At 36.5% G+C, this 21,315-nt stretch overlaps 2 protein-coding genes across 3 annotated transcripts in view; one reads left to right on the top strand and one right to left on the bottom strand.

Annotated features, from left to right (window-relative positions):
- LOC127844081 (ankyrin repeat domain-containing protein 11-like) overlaps positions 1–11,207 on the top strand; it is a 125,922-nt gene extending 114,715 nt beyond the window's left edge. Inside the window, exons 12-15 of one of the 2 annotated variants that reach the window (XM_052374050.1) lie at positions 2,955–3,053; positions 4,898–5,038; positions 6,703–6,795; positions 7,319–11,207. In XM_052374050.1, the coding sequence (XP_052230010.1) occupies positions 2,955–3,053; positions 4,898–5,038; positions 6,703–6,795; positions 7,319–7,498 (513 nt within the window). In that variant the 3' untranslated portion in view covers positions 7,499–11,207. Of the gene's footprint in view, positions 1–2,954; positions 3,054–4,897; positions 5,048–6,702; positions 6,796–7,318 lie in introns of both variants that reach the window. The other variant, XM_052374049.1, reaches the window with a different exon arrangement.
- Positions 11,208–13,347: 2,140 nt separating this feature from the next.
- Positions 13,348–16,410, bottom strand: LOC127846336 (caveolin-2-like). The gene is made up of 3 exons (XM_052377506.1): positions 16,195–16,410; positions 14,376–14,629; positions 13,348–13,405 (listed from the first exon to the last, which is right to left on the bottom strand). The coding sequence occupies exons 1-3, from the start codon at positions 16,408–16,410 to the stop codon at positions 13,348–13,350; spliced, it is 528 nt and encodes a 175-aa protein (XP_052233466.1).
- Between the last annotated feature and the right edge of the window lie 4,905 nt (positions 16,411–21,315).

Genomic DNA, 21,315 nt, shown 5'->3' with positions numbered 1-21,315 from the left:
AAAATAATCCGAAAATGTTATTTTTAAAATCGATACTCAATGTTGTAAGTACAATGTACTAATTAGCGGTCATTTAATTAGCGATAATTACTTTAAACGTGTCACAAACTCTGACATATTTTCTTTTGAAGATACCCCCACAATTATCCCCGGAAAAGAAACCTTCTCAACACCTTCTTATTTGTTTACTCGCAGCGGGCCGCTTTTATAATATCAAAGACAATTGCGGCTTTCAGACACTTTAACCGCAAAATAGACGGACAAATGATGTGCTGTGTTTTTTATTTTCGCGACTCGAGACCAGTGACACGTGACCGTTGATTTCAGGTCAAACATGAATTTCGGAGTGGATATAGTGGCTGTTGGCCGTTATGGCCAGGTGGCCGTTAAATTCAAGTGTAATATAGATTGTTTTGCTAGAGGGGGGGTGGGGGGGGGGGAGTGACTCATAAATTCAGGTGGCCGTTAGGTCAGTTTCGACTGTAGATGATGTGTAGGTCAAGTTGGAACATGGGCCATGCCGGGTCAAAAACTAGGTCACGGGTCACTTAGTGTGTTTTAAATCTCACCATGTTGTCCGCTCTCTAATTCAAGTAGTTTTTATCCAATCTAAACCAAAATTGGTCAGAAGTTGTATCTTGATAATGTCTAGGACAAGTTTGAATATGGGTCATGCCGGGTCAAAAACAAGGTCACGGGGTCACTTAGTGCGTTTTAAACATCACAATGTTGTCTGCTCTTTAATTCAAGTAGTTTTCATCCAATCTTCACCAAACTTGGTCAGAAGTTGTATCTAGATGATGTCTAGGTCAAGTTTGAATATAGTTCATGCCGGGTCAAAAACTAGGTCACGGGGTATCTTAGTGCGTTTTAAATCTCACCATGTTGCCCGCTCTCTAATTCAAGTAGTTTTCATCCAATCCTCACCAAACTTGGTCACAAGTTTTATCTAAATGATCTCTAGGAAAAGTTTGAATATGGGCCATTCCGGGCCTAAAACTAGGTCACAGGGTCACGTAGTGCGTTTTTTAACATTCAGCATGGTGTCCGCTCTCTAATTCAAGTAGTTTACATCCGATCTTCACCAAACTTGGTCAGAAGTTTTATGGAGATGATCTTTAGGCCAAGTTAGAACATGGGCCTTTCTGGGTCAAAAACTAGGTCAAGGGGTCATTTAGTGCGTTTTAAAAATTGAGCATGGTGTCCGCTGTTTTTTGTGAAGACGACATGCAAAATATTATGTGTCAATGCGGCATGTGGGGGTATTCGTCACATCTGTGGCAAAGCTCTAGTTAAATTTAGACTGTGAAATTGTTTTATTGTAATCTGTAACAGTTGTTTCTGTGTGCTTTGGTATTGAAATATTTGCTGAACAAACTTGCAGTCATAATCATCAAAATCAAGCTGTGGAAAATACTAAACCAGTGCAAAAGATTACCTTTGTGTTATAATCTCGTACATCGCAGAATATCGTGGCATTCAGTGCATAACTATTATATCTGATTTACATATGCTTATCAGATACAATGGTTTCGTACCCAATCTGAGACATATTTATAGCAAAAATCGTGGAAATAACTGAATAGCTGTCACAGCTGACTTAAAAACATGAATAACTGAATGTTTACTGTAAGCTATTAACCTTGTGTTAGTTCAGACACTAAATTTTTTAGCATCCTTCACCTTGTTAAGCCCGAAAATAGATTTTTTTATTTATATTTCGTCAGGGTTTATCATTTTGAAAGTTTCAAGTATGCGTTGGAGTGTTGGAGTACATGCATTATCAGGGGTTTCCTGTTTAATGAAAAAGCTGTTGCAAGTTCTGGCTGTGTTTTAACAACTTGTCTTATACAAATTAATTATGCATTTGTACAGTTTGTTACTGTGTTGTTTGTAAATTAAGAAGAAGAATCATGTCTATTGGTCAGATCGTGTGGAACAAAATAATAGAATTTATATTTAATTGACTTGTACTTGTTTATTATCAGTCCAAAAATATGACCTCAGTAAATCAAATTAGCTGCTAGCACAGTCATCTGCAAAAAACAACAACACTTTTTTGTTTCAACAGTGTTTTCTAATGTATATATTTTGCTGGAAATTTGAAAATAATGTTAATTTTTTCTTACAAATAAACACCATTAGTGTTTGATTCAAAGCCATGCATGATTGTATTGTTCAATTACAATGTACGAAATAAGATTCCATGGACAGTTATTTTTAATGTCAATTATGCATAACCATATAATTATGGCTTTTCTGTCTACATTTGCTGAAATAATTAAATTCTGGTTCTTACCAGAAAGTGCTATGAAAATTATTTATAATAAAAGACATATGTTTAGTTTGCAAACAACTTTGAATCTTTGATTATTGTGTAATATTTCAAGGGATGTAACTACTGAGTCATGTCTTTGTATATTGAATCTAGTTGTCTTCCCTTTTAAATGCATAAAAACATGCTGTATGCAGTTCACTCAAATGAAGAGATATTTTATGCTTTGACAGCAATTATATGCTCTTAATCTCAGTGAATATATTTACGCTAACGACTTGTTTCTGCTAATATAAGTGAATTTAGTTGTTTTCCCTTACATATGAGCAGTGTTCTGTGAAAAGCGGGTTTAATGCATGTGCATAAAGTGTCATCCTAGATTTGCCTGTGCGGTCCGCACAGGCTAATCAGGGACGAAACTTTCCAACTTTACTGGATTTCTGCTAAGACGATACTTTCTTAAAAACTTAATAATCATACAAATGGAAAGTGTTGTCCATGATAAGCCTGTGTGGACTTCACAGGCTAATCTGGGACGTCATTATAGGCACATGCATTTAACCCCTTTTCCACAAAGCACTGCCCATGTTAAAGGAAACAAAACATGCAGTTCACTTAATTCTGAAAGTATGTACCAAGGGAGTTAATTCTGTAATACATTTTCCATATTATTTTGCAGTTATCTCCCCCAAATTCAGTGAAGGATAAAATGCGGGACCTGTTTGTGACCCAAGAGGAATGCCGATACAAACTCCGGCTGCAGCATTTGATAGAGCGAGTAAGTCAATCTGTCTTAAATTTGCTTCCAATATACAACACTATTCTCCAAGCTGTTATATTGTCTCAGTTGTTGGTTTTCATTCTCCTTAACTTTTATTTTTGGCCACCAGTTTTATTTTCTCGCCAGGTACATGTGAGTTTGTTATGCCCCCCTTCGAAGAAGAGGGGGTATATTGCTTTGCTCATGTCGGTCTGTCGGTCGGTCTGTCGGTCCACCAGGTGGTTGTCAGACGATAACTCAAGAACGCTTGTGCCTAGGATCATGAAACTTCATAGGTACATTGATCATGACTAGCAGATGACCCCTATTGATTTTGAGGTCACTAGGTCAAAGGTCAAGGTCACGGTGACTCGAAATAGTAAAATGGTTTTTTGAATGATAATTTTAGAATGCATAGGCGGCCAACAGGGCACACTCTGAACAATATTACTGAAGCAACTGGTCTGTAATCCTAAATCTATAATTATCAGTCCAATGAAACATCATCCTTTTAGTAAAATACTACTACTACTTCTACTACTACTACTACTACTACTACTACTACTACTACTACTACTACTACTACTACTACTACTACTACTATTTCTTTTGCTACAACCACCACCACCTACTACTACTACTACTCTATTACTACTTCTACTACTACTACTACTACTACTACTACTACTACTACTACTACTACTACTACTACTACTTCTACTACTACTACTACTACTACAACTACTACTACTACTCTACTACTACTACTACTACTACTACTACTACTACTACTACTACTACTACTACTACTACTACTACTACTTCTACTACTACTACTACTACTACTACTACTACTACTACTACTACTACTACTACAACTACTACTATTTCTTCCACCACCACCACCACCACCACCACCACCACCACCACCACAACCACCACCACCATTCACAGTGACAATAAACGTATTCAGTGACAAAAAACGTATTCACACAATGGCTGCTACTACAACTTATAGCCCATATAGGGGGGCATGCATGTTTTGCAAACAGCCCTTGTTTGGTGGTCGCCATACTGGCCATAGAGAGTTTTTGCTCCAGTTACTCTAGTACTCCCCCCCCCCACCTGAAGATCTGAATATCTTTCTGTAAAAGTCTTACAGCTGGAAATTGCAGCTTTACTTCAAAATTTATACCAATGTCTGCGACTGTTGTAAGATAAAAGGATAGGAGTTCTGGGACCTTATTAACATCAAAATACTACACACACACATTCACACACTCAAACTCTCTCTTTATTTCCCAATTTTGGTTGGTGCCTTTGTGTCTGTTGCAAAGTTTACGAGCTCCTTTCGGGCCGGAGTCCACATGATGTCGGGATCCAGTGTGTGTCCAAGCACTCAGGTCATGCCTGATGAACTTAACTTGACTTACAAAAGTTGGGACTATTTTTGAGTTACAATGTAATTTCCAGCTATTTGAATTTTGCTGAAAGATATTTGATTTTGGAATGGTCTTGTAATGTGGGGGAAAACCTGAGCAACCGCTGGAAACCCCACTTGTCCGGTATGGCAACCACTTACCACTCTTACATGTGCTGTGAGCAGGTATTGAACCGGTCTTAGGTGAGAATCACCGATACCAACCACTGTGCTAAACCCAAGGCCTTTGGCGAGTGCACCTGAGTTAGCATTTATAAGTGTCAAGTTCGGATGACTATTTTATAAACCAATTAAACCCTTGCCTTTTTGAGACGGTTTGAATCCATTAAACCAACAAAACATATTCAGAAACTTGTGTCAACAACGTAACTAGATTTATCCTAAACATCATTAGAATCATGCCAGCGACCTAACATTGCAGGAGAAGGTCAAGCTGTCCATTGAGCAGGAAATACTTCGAGAGCACGGCCGTTGGGCTCGCGCGCTGGTTAATCAGGGCACTCCCTTGAGCGTATGCACGATTCTACGCGAGGAGGAGATATACAACTTCACAGAGGATCAGGTTCGAATTGTATGTAGCACGCTTGTTGTCTTGGAGCACTTACATCAAACTGTCTAGGGACGTTAAAGGAAGGACTTAGAGGCTGTTGATATTAAGGGAATGATCCAGGGGTGCTGAAAATGGGGATGTCAAGTTAAGGGGACAAAAAATGCATCGCTATAATGTATAATGTATATTGTGTGTAGCAACGCTTGTTGTCTTGGAGGGCTTAAACATCAGGCATTTAAAGGATAGACTGAGGGCCTTTTGACATGAGGCTTCTTCTGAGAAAACGAGGCCTAATGCATGTGCTTAAAGTGTCATCTCAGATTAGTTTGTGCAGTCTGCATAGGCTTATCAGGAAGGATAAAGCTGTCAAGACTAGATATTAGTTTTGAAATGGCTTTCTTCTAATGGAAAATTCCATAAAGGTGGAAAGTGTCGTTCCCAATTAGCCTGTGCTGACTGCACAATCTAATCTGGGATGATACTTTACGCAAATGCATTAAGCCCAGTTTTCTCAGAAAAAGGCTCATATTCAGGGTATAATCCAGGGCTACTGAAACATTGGGCTGACTTGTCTCGCAGCTCTCTGTCAAGTTATGGGGAAAACAACTTACTATAATGTAGAAAGTTTTGTATGTAGTGCGCTTGTTTTCTTTTAGTATTTGAGATTTTGGAAGGGCTGTTTTTTGTCAGTAAGCAATTTTACATGGGACTTTTAACATTTGTAGATATGAGGGTTAATGGCTTTAAGCACTTTTTCATCTGTTTTTTTAATAATTGAGATGATCTTCATGTTTCCTTTTTTATAACAAAATAAGATGACAGGAAGATATTATCCTTGAATCGCTAATACTCACCGCTTGGACACAATATTGATATTTCATGGCAACGTTTTGACTGAGTGTCTCTGCTCTGTTGTTTTTGCACTTGCACATTTGTAATAGACCTTTTTGTAGCACTGTAGCACCATGGTATTTTGTTGCAGGTTTCTGTATATTATGGGCTGAAGTTCAGTGTTATGGTTTCAGAATTTGTATAGCTTTTTCATATATCAAATATTGCATGTACCTGAATTAAACACCTCCAATGTTCTGTGAAATTCAAACTTGACTGCCCACACTTTATGTTGTTTAGCATCTGTGACGCTTGTACAAATGTAATGTTTACTTTAAATATGTTTAAAAGACCAGGAAGATTTCCATTGAAAATTTCTGTACTTGTTTAGTAGCATATCATCAATAGCGCAGGTGTAACATTATACCAAATAATGTAAATAACATTTAACAATCCATGTAGTATGAGCTATTTAATATGACATCTGTTTACTTGGTAGAGCTGCTAAACATGCAAAATACTTGTATTTGTATTGATATAAATTATAAAGCATACTATTGGAACTGCACTATACTAAGAATGTTTTTATGTGCAGTCTTGCATGGGTTTTTCACCTTTAAGGGCCAATTTATCTTACCTCATATACAATGTTTTGTGAGCATTAAAAAAAATAATAGTAAAATGCATCTAACACATAGTTTTATGCATATCTTTCTCTTTGATTAATTCACAAGTTCAAACATTTCTTGGTGAACTAAAATGTCTTACGTGTGTGGTAGGGGTTTGAAAATGAATTCTTTAGTCAACTCTATCTTGTACTGATTGTTTGTAAACTTGTTTGTCAGGAGGAGAAAGACAAAAGGAACCGCACACGCTTCAACGGACGCCAGTTCCTCTCCTGGATACAAGATGTTGATGACAAATACGAGAAAATCAAGGTACAGCTGAGAGCACATGGGCTGCTAATGTTTATTTTAGTATTTTCTTTGTCTAATGAAGGGTTAATTAAAGTTTAAATAAAAGGCAAACAATTAGAGCAAATACAAAATTAACCCTTTATCACTTAAAAACGTATTTTCACGCATTTGTAGTCCCATAGAAAGTTAAATTTAATTAATGACCTTTCTTACTAGATTCAAGTTTTAAAAGCTTCATTTCAAAACCTTAGATACTGATGGGCAGCAAACAGCATAAACCTGAACAGACTGCCAGTTACTCACAGGCTGTTCTGGATTTATGCTGTTTGCACATAGCCATTTTCACTTTGCTTCTGAGTGGGAAAGGAATGATACATGACTGTGAATAAAGTGTCATCTCAGATTAGCCTTCCAGATCCTAAAGCCCATCTCCAATAATCTCTCATGTTCCCCACAAAGGCTCCTGATCTTAATATTTGTCTTTGTATATAAAGCATATTGTCCATATGTTCATTTACCAAATTACCTCCCTTGTTCTAAACAGGAGCTGCTGATTCTACGCCAGAAGCAGGAGGCGGACTCCCTGTGGGCCTACCAGAAACTGGAGTGGGAGTGGCGCATGAAGGAGCTCGCACTTTGCGAGCGCAACGCCACCCCGGAGATTGACGACCTTCATGTGCCCCTGGTTGTAGTGTCCGACAACTTTGAACTGCGACCTACTTAGACATGGCTTAGTGTCTGTGATATGAAAACGTTGAGAGGGAAAATGGATCTGGATTATTGACCAACCTAGCTGTCACATGCCCCTCATCAGAGTCAGACAATTTTGAACTGAGACCAACTTAGCAACGACTGATGTGTGACATGGAAATACTTGACAGATGATAGGTACGGAGTTTGATGAAGGTGGGCCTTTCAGTCTTAACTCGGACCAACTTGGCTATGTATGATGTGTGTGTGCGATGTGGGAATGTTGAAAGTGATCGTAGATCTGGGTTATAGACCACCATAGCAGCAGCTGATATGTGGCGTTGAAACGCTGGACCTGTGATCTCTTCAGATTATGATTAATGTAGGCTTTATACTTTTACACTGTTGAGCAGGTGTATGTTTGATTTGGGAAGTTGAACATGATCATTGCTTTTAATTATGACCAACTTAGCTACAGCTTATGTGGGAGCGTTAAAGGTGAACATAGCTTTGAATTATCAAAGTTGTGACACAACTTTAAAAGACCAACTTGGCCACCGCTGATCATGTGACGTGGAAATGTTGTAAAGTGATCACTGCTCAGAATGTTTTGTGAATCTGTCAGGGACTGTGACTCTGCAAGCAGCTGCATCACTAGAGAATCTTCTGCGGCGTTAAAACATTCAGATTGGTGCCAGATTGATGCTATAATGCTGAGAATCTGGGTATTTCAATTTCTGAGAATGTAAAGTTTTGTAAGGAATGAGCTTTACTTGGATATGTATGAACCCCACATTTAATGTGTGAAGTGGGCATAAAGACACTGTTTTTGAGGTTTTTCAGAAGGATCCTTAAACATGCTCATTGTGTAGTAACAGTACATAGGTTTGACCTTGACCTTAATATAACCTTAACCATGACTCTTCTGTGACCTTTCAATAAATTGGTCATTAAATTGTCATGCTTGTTTAACTTGAGGAAGCTCTGGTCATCTCAGATGTTTCTTCTGTTCTCCAAATTCTACTGGGGACTTGATTTGATGCTTTACTCTAAAACTAAGAGTTTAGACTAATTCTTATCTGCACTCTTGCTGCTTATTTATAATAATATTATGAATTTACTTTTTTTTTCATATTATATGAGTGTTTTTTGTTTCACTTATACTTTGTAGTTATCAAAGAGATCAATCATGTTTCAAATATTTTTGTCCCCTACCGGTTTTACCGGAGGGGACTTATGGTTTGCGCTCTGTGTGTCCGTCAGTCTGTCAGTCTGTGAGTCTGTCACACTTTTCTGGATCCTGCGATATTTTAAAAAGTTCTTAATATTTTTTCATGAAACTTGAAACATGGATAGATGGCAATAAGGACATTATGCAGGTCATTTCATTTTGTTCTTACGTCAAAAGTTCTGGTTGCTATGGCAACAAATATGAAAATATATATTTCTGACAATGGTGGAGCCGGTAGGGGACATATATTGCTTGGCAATAATAGTCTTGTTACTTCTAGTTCAGTCATGTTTTGCATATTAACCTGTTTATGCCTAGCGTCTAGAAAAATGTCCTTGGAACGTCTCATGAGGGTCTGCGCTGTTTGCTTCAAAGAATTTCTGTAAGAAATATTCTAAATATGGAAAAAAATATACTAGACATACCAAATTTTGGAAATAAATTGATCCAATTTAGAAGGATGGAAGAGTCCACTAGGCAGAAATGGGTTAAGTTTGTATGGCCTGTTAAAGTTGATCAGATTTTGCATGTGCTAAGTTTAATTTTGTCATGACATGTTCTTTCTATCATGCTTAAAAAATGCCAAGCTTTAGAAAGCTTTTGGGTTTAGGTATATTTATTTATAACGCCCCAATTATGAGCAATTATGTGCTCTACTTGTTAAAATTGTATTTATACATGTATTTGAAACCAAACCATGTTCTTGTTACTTATATGAAACTTTGTTAGTAATTATTGTTAAGATAAGTTACAGGTTGATGTTACCAACCAGTGTTTTCTTGGGGTTAAATTTTAGGCGCATACTCGGCCAAATATGAAAAAAGCATATATTTTCCCAAAATAAAACATAAATATTTTTGTAATAGATAAATCACAATATTCAGTTCTCCCTGTTCAGCTCTTTAAGTTAAACCCTAGCAAGGTCAATATCAAAGATTGTATTGTAAATTGTATTGGATTTTCTGGCAAAAAAGTGCATTACTAAATTAATTTTTTTTAGTCAAAACTGCAATTTTTCCCAATACAAATAGATCTGGGTTCCTATTCCCAAAAATGTGAGTTAAAATGCAAATATCTTAAATGTGCTATGAAAATGCGGTGACAATAGAACAGACATAATAATGCCATTTGTCTGTATAGTTGACTTCATTTCTGTACTCGATAATTAGACTTGTAAAATAAAAATTAACACTAAATGACACATTTTAAAAGTTTTGTTAAAATTAGATTTTCTAGAAATTTTGAGATGTTGTAGTAATAAATATGTTTTTCATAATTTGTTTAATTCATGTTTAAGTAACCAACACCAATTCCATATTCGTAGATTTGTAATGGATATTCCACTTCCAGTTTTATCCTGATCTGGTAATTATTGAACAGACTTTATATTGATGTATAATCAATATTTCTCTTTTTTTTTCCTCATGCTTTTATCACCCACAATTTCTCTTTGGTCCTATTTGTGAAGATTTTTACATTTCCCTTACTCAGTTATGGTTTTGATTTTTGGTATTTTATCCCATGGTGTTTATTTCTTGTTTGTATTGATAACAATCCTTTAGAATTTTTTTGTTACAGGAATTATAATAATCGTCTTTGTAAAAAGACATTTATAAATGTTGTTTTATTTTTTTAAACATTATTGTGTTTGTTTATTGTTACAGTAGATTTATTATAGTTTATTTGGCCTTTTATCTGTGTTTATTTATCGTCCCCTCTTTTCATTTTCCTCTTATATCTTTCTTCCTCTAAAACTTTCGCAAAACTTCTCTCTCTCTCTTACACAGGTACCACATCACTATTTGAAATTCATAAATACTGAACAAAAGAATAAACTTTTTATGTTCTGAAGGAATCAATTTATATATTATAATGTTGACTTGTCGATTTTACAAAATGTAAGACTTTTATATTAACCATTTGTATGTTAATCTAAAAATATCCTGTCTTCATTGCTTGTAAAAAAGAGATATTTTTTTAAGGATCCATTAAAAAAAAGGATCTTATAGCAAGGCAGCGAGTCTTATTTAACGATTTGTAGATTTGTTGAACAATTTAGTTTGTCAAATAGAACATTTCTGTTTGGATTTTGTTATACATGTATTTGAAGTAATGTTATTGCGTGTGTGGACTGTTTCATATTTATTTTAATGGACGTGTTAAAAGCTAACCAGTACCTTTCAAGGTACCTTGTTTAGTTGACTTTAAATAAAAATATGTTAACATACATGTACATTTTATCTGAAATCTTTGTAGTGTAAATCTATAATTATATGCTTACAACATTTACTATTCTGACATGTACTCAATGTGAGTGTGTGCTGCTGTCACTGTTTGTTTGAATATTGCAGTCTTCACCTGACAATTATTAGGTGCAGACACTGTGTAAAATGTTTGTATTAAGCTATGGTTTGTCTATTTCCACGACATATTTTTAATTAGATGATTTCTTCTGAATTTATATTTTTGCGAAAATAAATTCAATGTGTTCAATAAATGTTAACTACCATAAGTGTTCCTTTGTTTGTTCCCCAATTATTACCTTGCCAAAACAAAAAGGGTTCATTGACCCACAGGAGTTTGAAATTCTATCCATGAAGCTAATCTAATGGCTAAATAATAAAAAATAAACCCCTATATAGTATATAGACTAAATACTATATAGGGGTTTATTTTTTATTATTTAGCCATTAGATTAGCTTTATGGATAGAATTTCAAACTCCTGTGATTGACCATCTGGCCTTGTAAACAAAACATTAACCCTTTACCACATGGATACATATTTTCATGCATTTGTAGTCCCTGAGAAAGTTTAATTGAATTTGATACCTTTCTTACAAGATTTCAGTTTTTAAGGCTTCAACTCCAAACCTTGGTTACTGATGAGCAGTAAATAGCATAAAACCTGAACAGATTGCGAGTTTACTCGCAGGCTGTTCTGGTTTTATGCTGTTTGCACATAGCCATTTTCACTTTGCATCTAACTGTGAAAGTGTTTATCATGCTCAAGTGAGACACTTTTGCCCTCGTGTTATTAAAAAAGAATATTATATTATCTTTTTAATAAAATAATTAGCAAAACTAGTGCCAATTTTCTGTTTCAAGGGGAGAAAACACCAAAGAAACATGTTCTTCTCTTAAAAGAAAAACAGTTTGAAATCTTATCTGAGGAATGAAGATGGCAAAAAAGGAATATTGTCGTGTGGTCAGAAGACTAGGCTGTTATCGGAATATTGTCATGTGGTAATAAAACTAGTTTGTTATCTGAATATTGTCATGTGGTCATAAGACTAGGCTATCATCGGAATATTGTCTTGTGGTCAGAAGACTAGGCTGTTATCTGAATATTGTTAAGTGGCAGGAAGACTTGGCTGTTATCTGAATATTGTTATGTATTCATAAGACAATGCTGTTATCTCAATATTATCATGAAGTATCAAAACTAGGCTATTATCTGAATATTGTCATGTGGTCATAAAACTAGGTTGTTATCTTAATTCTGTCATGTGGTCATAAGACTAGACTGTTATCTGAGTATTGTTAAGTGGCAGAAAGACTTGGCTGTTGTCCGCATATGTTCCATTTTGTCAGAAGTCTTCGCTGTAATCTTGATATTGACATGTGGTCATAAAACTAGGCTGTTATCTGAATATTGCCATGTGGTCATAAGACTAGGCTGTTATTTCAATATTGTCATGTGGTCATAAGACTAGGCTGTTATCTGAATATTGTCATGTGGTCATAAGACTAGGCTGTTATTTCAATATTGTCATGTGGTCATAAGACTAGGCTGTTATCTGAATAGTGTCATGTGGTAATAAGATTAGGCTGTTATCTGAATATTGTCATGTGGTCATAAGACTAGGCTGTTATCTGAATATTGTCATGTGGTCATAAGACTAGGCTGTTATTTCAATATTGTCATGTGGTCATAAGACAAGGCTGTTATTTCAATATTGTCATGTGTTCATAAGACAAGGCTGTTATTTCAATATTGTCATGTGGTCATAAGACTAAGCTGTTATTTCAATATTGTCATGCGGTCATAAGACTGGGCTTTTATTTCAATATTGTCATGTGGTCATAAGACTGGGCTGTTATTTTAATATTGTCATGTGGTCATAAGACTAGGCTGTTATTTCAATATTGTCATGTGGTCATAAGACTAAGCTGTTATTTCAATATTGTCATGTGGTCATAAGACTAGGCTGTTATTTCAATATTGTCATGTGGTCATTAGACTGGGCTGTTATTTCAATATTGTCATGGGGTCATAAGACTAGGCTGTTATTTCAATATTGTCATGTGGTCATAAGACTAAGCTGTTATTTCAATATTGTCATGTGGTCATAAGACTGGGCTGTTATTTCAATATTGTCATATGGTCATAAGACTAGGCTGTTATTTTAATATTGTCATGTGGTCATAAGACTGGGCTGTTATTTCAATATTGGCATGTGGTCATAAGACTAGGCTGTTATTTCACTATTGTCATGTGGTCATAAAACTAGGCTGTTATCTGAATATTCTCATATGGTCATAAGATTAGGCTGTTATCTGAATATTGTTATGTGGTCAGAAGATTAGGCTGTTATCTGAATATTGTCATGTGGTCAGAAGACTAGGCTGTTATCTGAATAGTGTCATTTGGTCAGAAGTCATGGCTGTTATCTGAGTATTGCCATGTGGTCAGAAGGACAGGATGTAATCTGAATAATAGTATTGCCATGTGCTCAGACATTGATCTAAATATTTTGTGTGGCTAGAAGACGTCAGTTATGTTACTGGTTTGTCATGTGGTGAACAATGTGTCATGTGGTCAGAATATCGTCATGTGATCGTAAAAAGGAAATTGCATCACATTCTTGATATTACATCACGCAGTGAATTGAAACCTCATATATAACAATATGTAAGTAAAATATGTTCTAATAACAACTATTAAATACTTGTCGCACCAAAATTATAATTTAAAAATATTATTCTCTCTCATCTTGATGTAGACAAAATACACGTTGTAAACCTTTTCCTTTACAACGCAAATAACCCGAAACGCATCACATCATTTTCAAATTTAGTTCCTTTGTAATTTAAGATTATGTTTTCTCGCATAATGTTAAAATAATTTCCTCGTTATCGTTATCTATCGGTCAATACATAACTCTTTGTCCGTCTTATAAACTAAAACTAACGGAACTGTCGTTGTATTCCAGCAGATCAGCTCCAGAGTATTGGTTATTGACCGTTTAACAATCGTAAATCGAGCAAAAAAGTATCGCTTTTCAACTATAAATGAATATTAGCACAAACATACTCTTACTATTGCATATACTATAAATGCATAGTTAATCGTTCGCAACACGAGAAACACACGCCGTAGTTTTATTGTATTTTGATGTTTCACAAATATATGACATTATGAAATTGTCTGACGTCGTAAGTCAACGTCTCATTGAAGGCATCTTTGCACGTGATATCGACAACTTCCGTTGTGCGAGGATTTCCGCTTCCGTAGGCTCATATCGAGCCGGTATCGTTCTAAACTTCACTTTATCTCCAAAAGTTACAATTTTTTCTTTCTTTTTAATACCAGGCGCAACGTTGTTTAAGGTCTTAAATGACCGGAACATGCCCCCGAGTGCTTCGCAACACGGCAAGCACATTTGTATACAACACAACCTCGCGAAACTCCGTAACGGGTCTATCACGCACGTGTCAAAGAAGCGCCAGGCCGGCGTTAGCGACCACACGTGCGCCACAGCGGTAGCGCCAAACACAATTCCGTACGCCATGGACACTGGGCATGCGCAGAGCGCAGACCAGCATTGGTAGCACGTGCGTTGACAGCACGTGAACACGCGGGACGAAATGCGCCACGTGCACTGCAAGGAATGCGCATCGTCTGCTTCGCCGAAAATGTTGGAAAACTCTATCTGAAATTAAAAAGAAAAAAGTTTTGAATATTGGTGTTTTAGTCGGAGTATAATGTGTTTTATTCAATACATACACTGTCGGCTGTTCTGGTCAACTTACTTCTCGTAATCGTATTTTCATAATGTACTTTAAAACATCAATGCAATAGTTTGTAACATACTTGTAAGACATTGAGCTTTGAACGTTGCAATGTAGTGCAGTTTGTGCAAGAACATATAATGTAGGCTAGAAATCAATGTTGTATAGAACAACAGTAACAGTCTGTTGACTACCGTACTACATGAACTACCGGTAAGTCATAATTCACGATTGTTTTCGTTCAGTTCATGGTAGAACTCCATTGAAGAAAGTGTGCATTTCCGGAAGCAAATGCTATTGTCATCAAGCAAACTCAAGATAACCAGAAGGGAGTCAACGCTAATGCTTCGAGTGCTTCCGGGGTGCGAACGCGAGCACTTATCATCAATGCAGGGCTTGCACAGTGTCCGCGTAGCGTTCTCTGCATGGCTTCGAACACACCAATCTCCCCGCAAAGAGGTCGTTTCTTGCTCTCACATACAATCTCTACCATCACACGAAAATCGCCATACCCGTAGTCAGGGGTCGGAGTGCATTGGGTGCATTCGCACCCATTTTTTTGATAAGTCACTAAGTATGGTCAATGAAAGTAAAGTTTCATATAAAAATGCTCTATAACTTCAGTCTCTAAATACAGATAAAAAGTCACCAGATTGCAGGATTTTATATTTCATTTTCAGAATTTTCTAGGGGGAGGACCAAACCCCCCCCCCACCCCACCTCACCCCCGATTGCAGGAGGGGGACAGCCTCTCCCGCACCAACCACCTCCGCTACTTTGTTGCCCAATAACAATCGTTAATGGGAAAATTCGCATCCCACTTTTCAAAACCCTGGCTACGGGCCTGAAATCCTACCAGATTTGGGAGGAGTATATTGTTTTTGTTTAAGTATTATATTATGAAAAGTAGCATCATTTTCTTTTACATTTTATAACAATTAAAACAATCGTTTCACTGTTGAAAATAAGACGCCAATACAGAGGGCGGCATTTAAAACGCCAGCTGGTCGTTCCACTCCGATATGCTGCATCAAAACGTCGGATGCATTCTTGATTTGTATACTAAGCTTATACTGAAGTGCACGTGTAGAGGTGCGCAAATTACCGTTGTTTCTATCATATTAAATTCCATTTCAAAATAATGGCACATGCCTAAAAACTATGACTTTCGGCGACACTCTCATTTCTTATTTTGAGTATCAATATTAAACAAATAGCTAAAACGTTTTAGCATGAAAACAGTTTGGGAATATTTTTAATTTGTTTGAGAGTGAGATTGTTTGACATCACTAGCCTTCGATATTGTACAATATTAACTTAAAAAGGGGTTGTTTATTGGCATATTAACAACGCCTTCCCGTCTTTTTTGTCTTTTTTTCTCCAGTGACGCAATTTCGATGACATAAGAAAACAAATATCACCTGAATATGGTCTCCACCGTAATAAGGTCACTGAATGATATACCGGTATACATGTAAAAACAAACCTGCACGTGGGCGTTGAGTGCACGTGGGTCTCTTCCAATCAAGCACGGCGTCGTTTTTGCTCCATTTTCAGACTCAGAGTTAATCGATTTACTTTCCACGCGTATCAAACCCGGTCGGGCCTTTTTCGTCGGCAATGTCCCCGCTTGATCCCCGCCGACGCGGACCGCCCATTGATCCGAATCTGGTTTCACTTTCCACATCTCCGCTGCTGACATTTGGCGTCTAGATAAGAACGATTATGATCGAAATTTTCTAAATATGGTGAACTTTCCTCACTACATTTATAAATTACCGATGATATGTTTTTCCTTGTCTGACACAAACGATTAAAATGCTTTAAAATGTATCCATATTTCTTTAAAATCAACAATGTATATACAATGTATGTCCCCTTCACATTGCGCCGTTAATTTCTTCGTTAGTTAACGTGTTTTGTCTTGTAAATGGCAGTACGAGCGTAAAACAAAAGCGGTTTCATAGGCAAGCAAAATACACTTTATTTAAAAAAATGACCATATACGAAACACTTTTATTCGAGATCCGATTTTATTTATCTTTGATTCAAATTTTGACCTACGCAGGTCTTAAGATATTGGATCAATAAGCAAAAGGTTAAATTGTGATGGTATTAAACTAATCGGATAATGTTTCTTTGTTTACGACAAATTGTAAACTAGAACACAGTTCTAAGTGCAATTGAAAACACAACACTAGCTTAAATATAAAATATGGTGCTGTTGTTGTTTTTATCGTTGTGATAAAGCGCTATGTCCTTTGAGAAATAAATGATAAAAAATCAGTTGCCGACCTGTCGCCGATTATAAGCCGAATTTTACCCAATCGTTTGTCAACCTTTCACCGAATATTTGCCGATTTTCCTCCGATCATTCCTCGAACTTTCTCCGATTATATGCTGGACTGCCGCTGATCATGTACCAAACTGATGTCAATCATTTGCCGACCTACCGGCGATCATTTGACGAACTTCCGTTGATCATTTGTCGAACTACCGATTAACATTTTTTTAACTGCCGCTGGTCATTTGACGAAGTGCCGTTGGTCATTTGTCGAACTACCGATAAGCTTTGTTTAAAACTGCCGTTGGTTATTTGACGAACTGCTGTTAGTCATTTTACGAACTATCGCAGATCATTTGCCGCATTGCCGTTGATATGTTTTTCCGATCTGTCTACGGTCAATTTTTGCACTATCGTCGCTTATTTTCCGAACAGCCGCCGATTATTTACCGAACTGTCGAAGAATAAAATTGGTATACGACAAGTAGCATTTGGTACAAATCAGTCACCGATCTATTATAACCTGCAAGTTATCGCCAACCACCACTTGCTGCCGATGTTCATTAGTTGGTCTTTAGTTAGTTGTATGCTGTATACCAAGGGCATTTATAACGACGTTCAAGTCATAGTATGTATGTACGGTTATACGTTTAGCGCAGTGGTTGTTACACGCGATTCTCACCTAGGCGACCCGGGTTCGATCCCCGCTCCCGGAAGCCTGTTAGTTTGGTTGGTGGTTACCATACCAGGCAGGTGGTGTTTCTTTTGGGTATCCCTGCTTCCCACAACAACACAAGACCATACTTACATTAACAATATCCTGCAGTAAAATAACGAATAGCTGGAACTTGCAGCTACAATTCAAAATTCATCAAACGTTCGTGAGTCTAGTAAGATACTTAGGTAGGAGAGATGGTACACGCTCCGGGTCCTCACATAATGCGGCATCTGGCCCGTAAGGACTTCATAAACTTCGATGTACACACACAGTATTTACCGGTGTCGCGTGAGAATTGCAAGACCGTGAATTTCTTAAGATAAACCGGAAGTCTTGCATTTCTCACGTTACCTCCGTGAGAATTACAAACCCGCTGACCGTGAAAACATTAAGACCGATGTCCGATACAAGTAGCACTTATTTAATTTGAATTTGTAGTAGTTTTGTTAATATTAAAAGTACCAAATGACTTTTTACATCAAGAATGCAAAAAACTACTGTTCGGATTGTTGTTATTTCCGGACATTAATGGTGAAAATTATTGCTGGTAAAAATTAAACGGTCCCGAGGTAAAACGGCCTGACAGGTTAAAACGGTCACTGTTTAAAATCAATGTGCTTACAACCGGACCCAAATTTTTATGAATATGTTTATACTGAAGTGTTACCACAAGTGTACTTAAAACGTTTAGATATCGCACATTCTGTGAACGCTTATATGTAGAAATTATGGTTAATTCTTAAGGTATTAAGTGTCTGTAAGTGTTTAGATTGAATTATAATGATTTGTTATCTTGGTAAAAAAAAAATTAAATCCTGCCAAAATTACTTAAGATATGGGAACCAAAAAGTGAATATTGTTTTATTGTGTAATACATTTACAGTTATTTCATCATTTGTCAAGTTATTAACCAAAATAATTGTGCTGGTGTTGGAAATATTTTATATTTCTAATGGCTATTTCTAGCTTTTTCCCACTTTTTTTATTTCCAAAATATTGTTTCAAATTATAATTGTGGTGATGTGTTGTATGTATTGTCTATAGCTAGTAATACATTTATTATAATATATAATTACATTTGATTAATGTAAGACTCACTTTAATATTGACTGAAATAATGATATTGGTAACTTGGTAGCAGTGTATTATATTTTTCATTGCTTGCAAAAATATTTGCCTTTTAGATTTGCAAAACCAACATACAAACTGGCATTACCAGCTGATAATAATTGTCCTTGAGAAGTGCAGAACCTAGTAATTGTCTGAAATAATGATATTAATGGTGGTTGTGTCTTATATTTGGCTTAAAAAGCTAATACTTATTGCACGTTAGAAGTGCACAAATAATCATTTGTGTAAAAAAATATAATTGGTGGTGGTTTTGTCTTAATTTGCCATAATTATCTTATACTTATTGCCAGTGAGAAGTGCAATACCAAGTAATTGGCTGGAAAAATGATGTTGGCATTGTTAATGTGTCTTATCTTTGGCTTGACCAGCTGATAGGAATTGCCAGTCAGAAATGCAAGACCAATTATTTGTCTGACATATTGATGCTGGTGGTTCTGTTTTATATTTGGCTTGACTAAGCTGATACAAATTGCCCCCCGAAAAGTTCAAGACCAAGTAATTGTCTGAAATAAAGTTATGTTGGTTGTGGTTGTGACCTATATTTGGCTTGACCTGCTGATACTTATAATGGATCAGAAGTGAGAGACAAAGTTGTTGCCTGAATTAAGGATGATGGTGGTTTTGTATTAAATTGTGCTTGACCAACTGATACTTACTTTCATTAGAAATGTGCCAGACCAACTAATTGTCTGATAATGATGTTGGTGGCAGCCGTTTCTTATAGTTGGCTTGAACATAAGATATGTATTACCCATGAAAAGTACAAGACCAAGTAATTAATAAAATCATGATGTAGATTGAGGTTGTGTCTTTTTACTCTTATGTGAGGCTTGACCAGCTGATACGTATTGCCCATGAGAAGCGCAAGACCAGGTAATTGTCTAAAATCATGAAATTAGTTGTGGTTGTTTCTTATATTTGGCTTGACCAGCTGATAGGTATGGCCCATGAGGAGTGCAAGACTAAGTATTTGTTTGAAATAATGATGTTAGTGGTGTTGGTGTCTTATTTTTGGCTTGACCAGCTGATATGTATTGCCCGTGAGAAGTGCAAGATCAAGTATTTGTTAGAAATAATGATGTTGGTGGTGGTTGTGTCTTATATTATTGGCTTGAACAGCTGTTAGGTTTTGCCCAGGAGAAGTGCAAGACCAAGTCATTGTCTAAAATCATGAAATTGGTTGTGGTTGTGTCTTATATTTGGCTTGACCAGCTTATATGTATGGCCTTTGAGAAGTGCAAAACCAAGTATTTGTTTCAAATAATTATGTTGGTGTTGATGGTGTCTAATCTTAGGCTAGACCAGCTGATATGTATGGCCGTGTGAAGTGCAAGACCAAGTATTTGTTTGAAATAAAGATGTTGGTGGTGATTGTGTGTTGTTTTTGGCTTGACCAGCTGATATGTATTGCCCGTGAGAAGTGCAAGACCAAGTATATGTTAGAAATAATGATGTTGGTGGTGGTTGTGTCTTATATAATTGGCTTTAACAGCTGTAATGTTTTGCCCGTGAGAAGTGCAAGACCAAGCAATTGTCTAAAATCATGAAATTGGTTGTGGTTGTGGTTGTGTCATATATTTGGCTTGACCAGCTGATATGTATTACCCTTGAGAAGTGCTAAACCAATTAATTAATAAAATCATGATGTTGATTGAGGTTGTGTCTTATGTGAGGCTTGACTAGCTGATATGTATGGCATGTGAACAGTGCAAGACCAAGTAAATGTTTTGCAAGACCAAGTATTCGTTTGAAATACTGATGTTGGCGGTGTTGGTGTCTTATATTTGGCTGACCAGCTGATATGTATTGCCCGTGAAAAGTGCAAGACCAAGTATTTGTTTGAAAAACAAACAACACGCCTGCATGTGAACATCTTGGAATACCAAGTAAAACGACGCATCACAACGACTATTTGAAACTAAAACTTGGTAGTTATAATAAGCTTTAATAATAAATGACCCAGATTATATCCCCAACTAAATAACCGAAATAGCTTGGGGCCGAATCAATCTGCTTACATTATAATAACAATGTTATTTTTTGTGTTCACGCAATAAGAAAACTAACGAGTACAAATCGTGACGATCTTGTTCGGGGGTTTTGAGTGTACTTTCAGCATCTAAATCATTCACCATTTGCAATAATCATAAAATAGGGTAAGAATCGTTGATATAATACAAGGATACGGTCTTGCATTCCTCACGAACATGTTTATAACATACTACGCATGCGCAAAACCTGTTGTCTTCCTGTATATCTTAACTGCCTCACGGTCTTGCAATTCTCACGCGACACCTGTACGTTCGTTATGCCTTGGTCCTACATTCACTCATATGAATGGCAATCATAGACAGTTTCATGAACGTTGCTGTCATGGATGGACAGTTCTGTGCGATTTTAAGCATCTACGTAAATATCTCTTAATACGACTTGTGTAATAAAGATAAAGCGTTTTATCATACTGTGTGGCATGG

Source organism: Dreissena polymorpha, chromosome 9 (assembly GCF_020536995.1).
Source record: "Dreissena polymorpha isolate Duluth1 chromosome 9, UMN_Dpol_1.0, whole genome shotgun sequence".
In the NCBI taxonomy this organism is placed as follows: domain Eukaryota; kingdom Metazoa; phylum Mollusca; class Bivalvia; order Myida; family Dreissenidae; genus Dreissena; species Dreissena polymorpha.
This window is presented reverse-complemented; position numbering and strand designations above follow the sequence as displayed.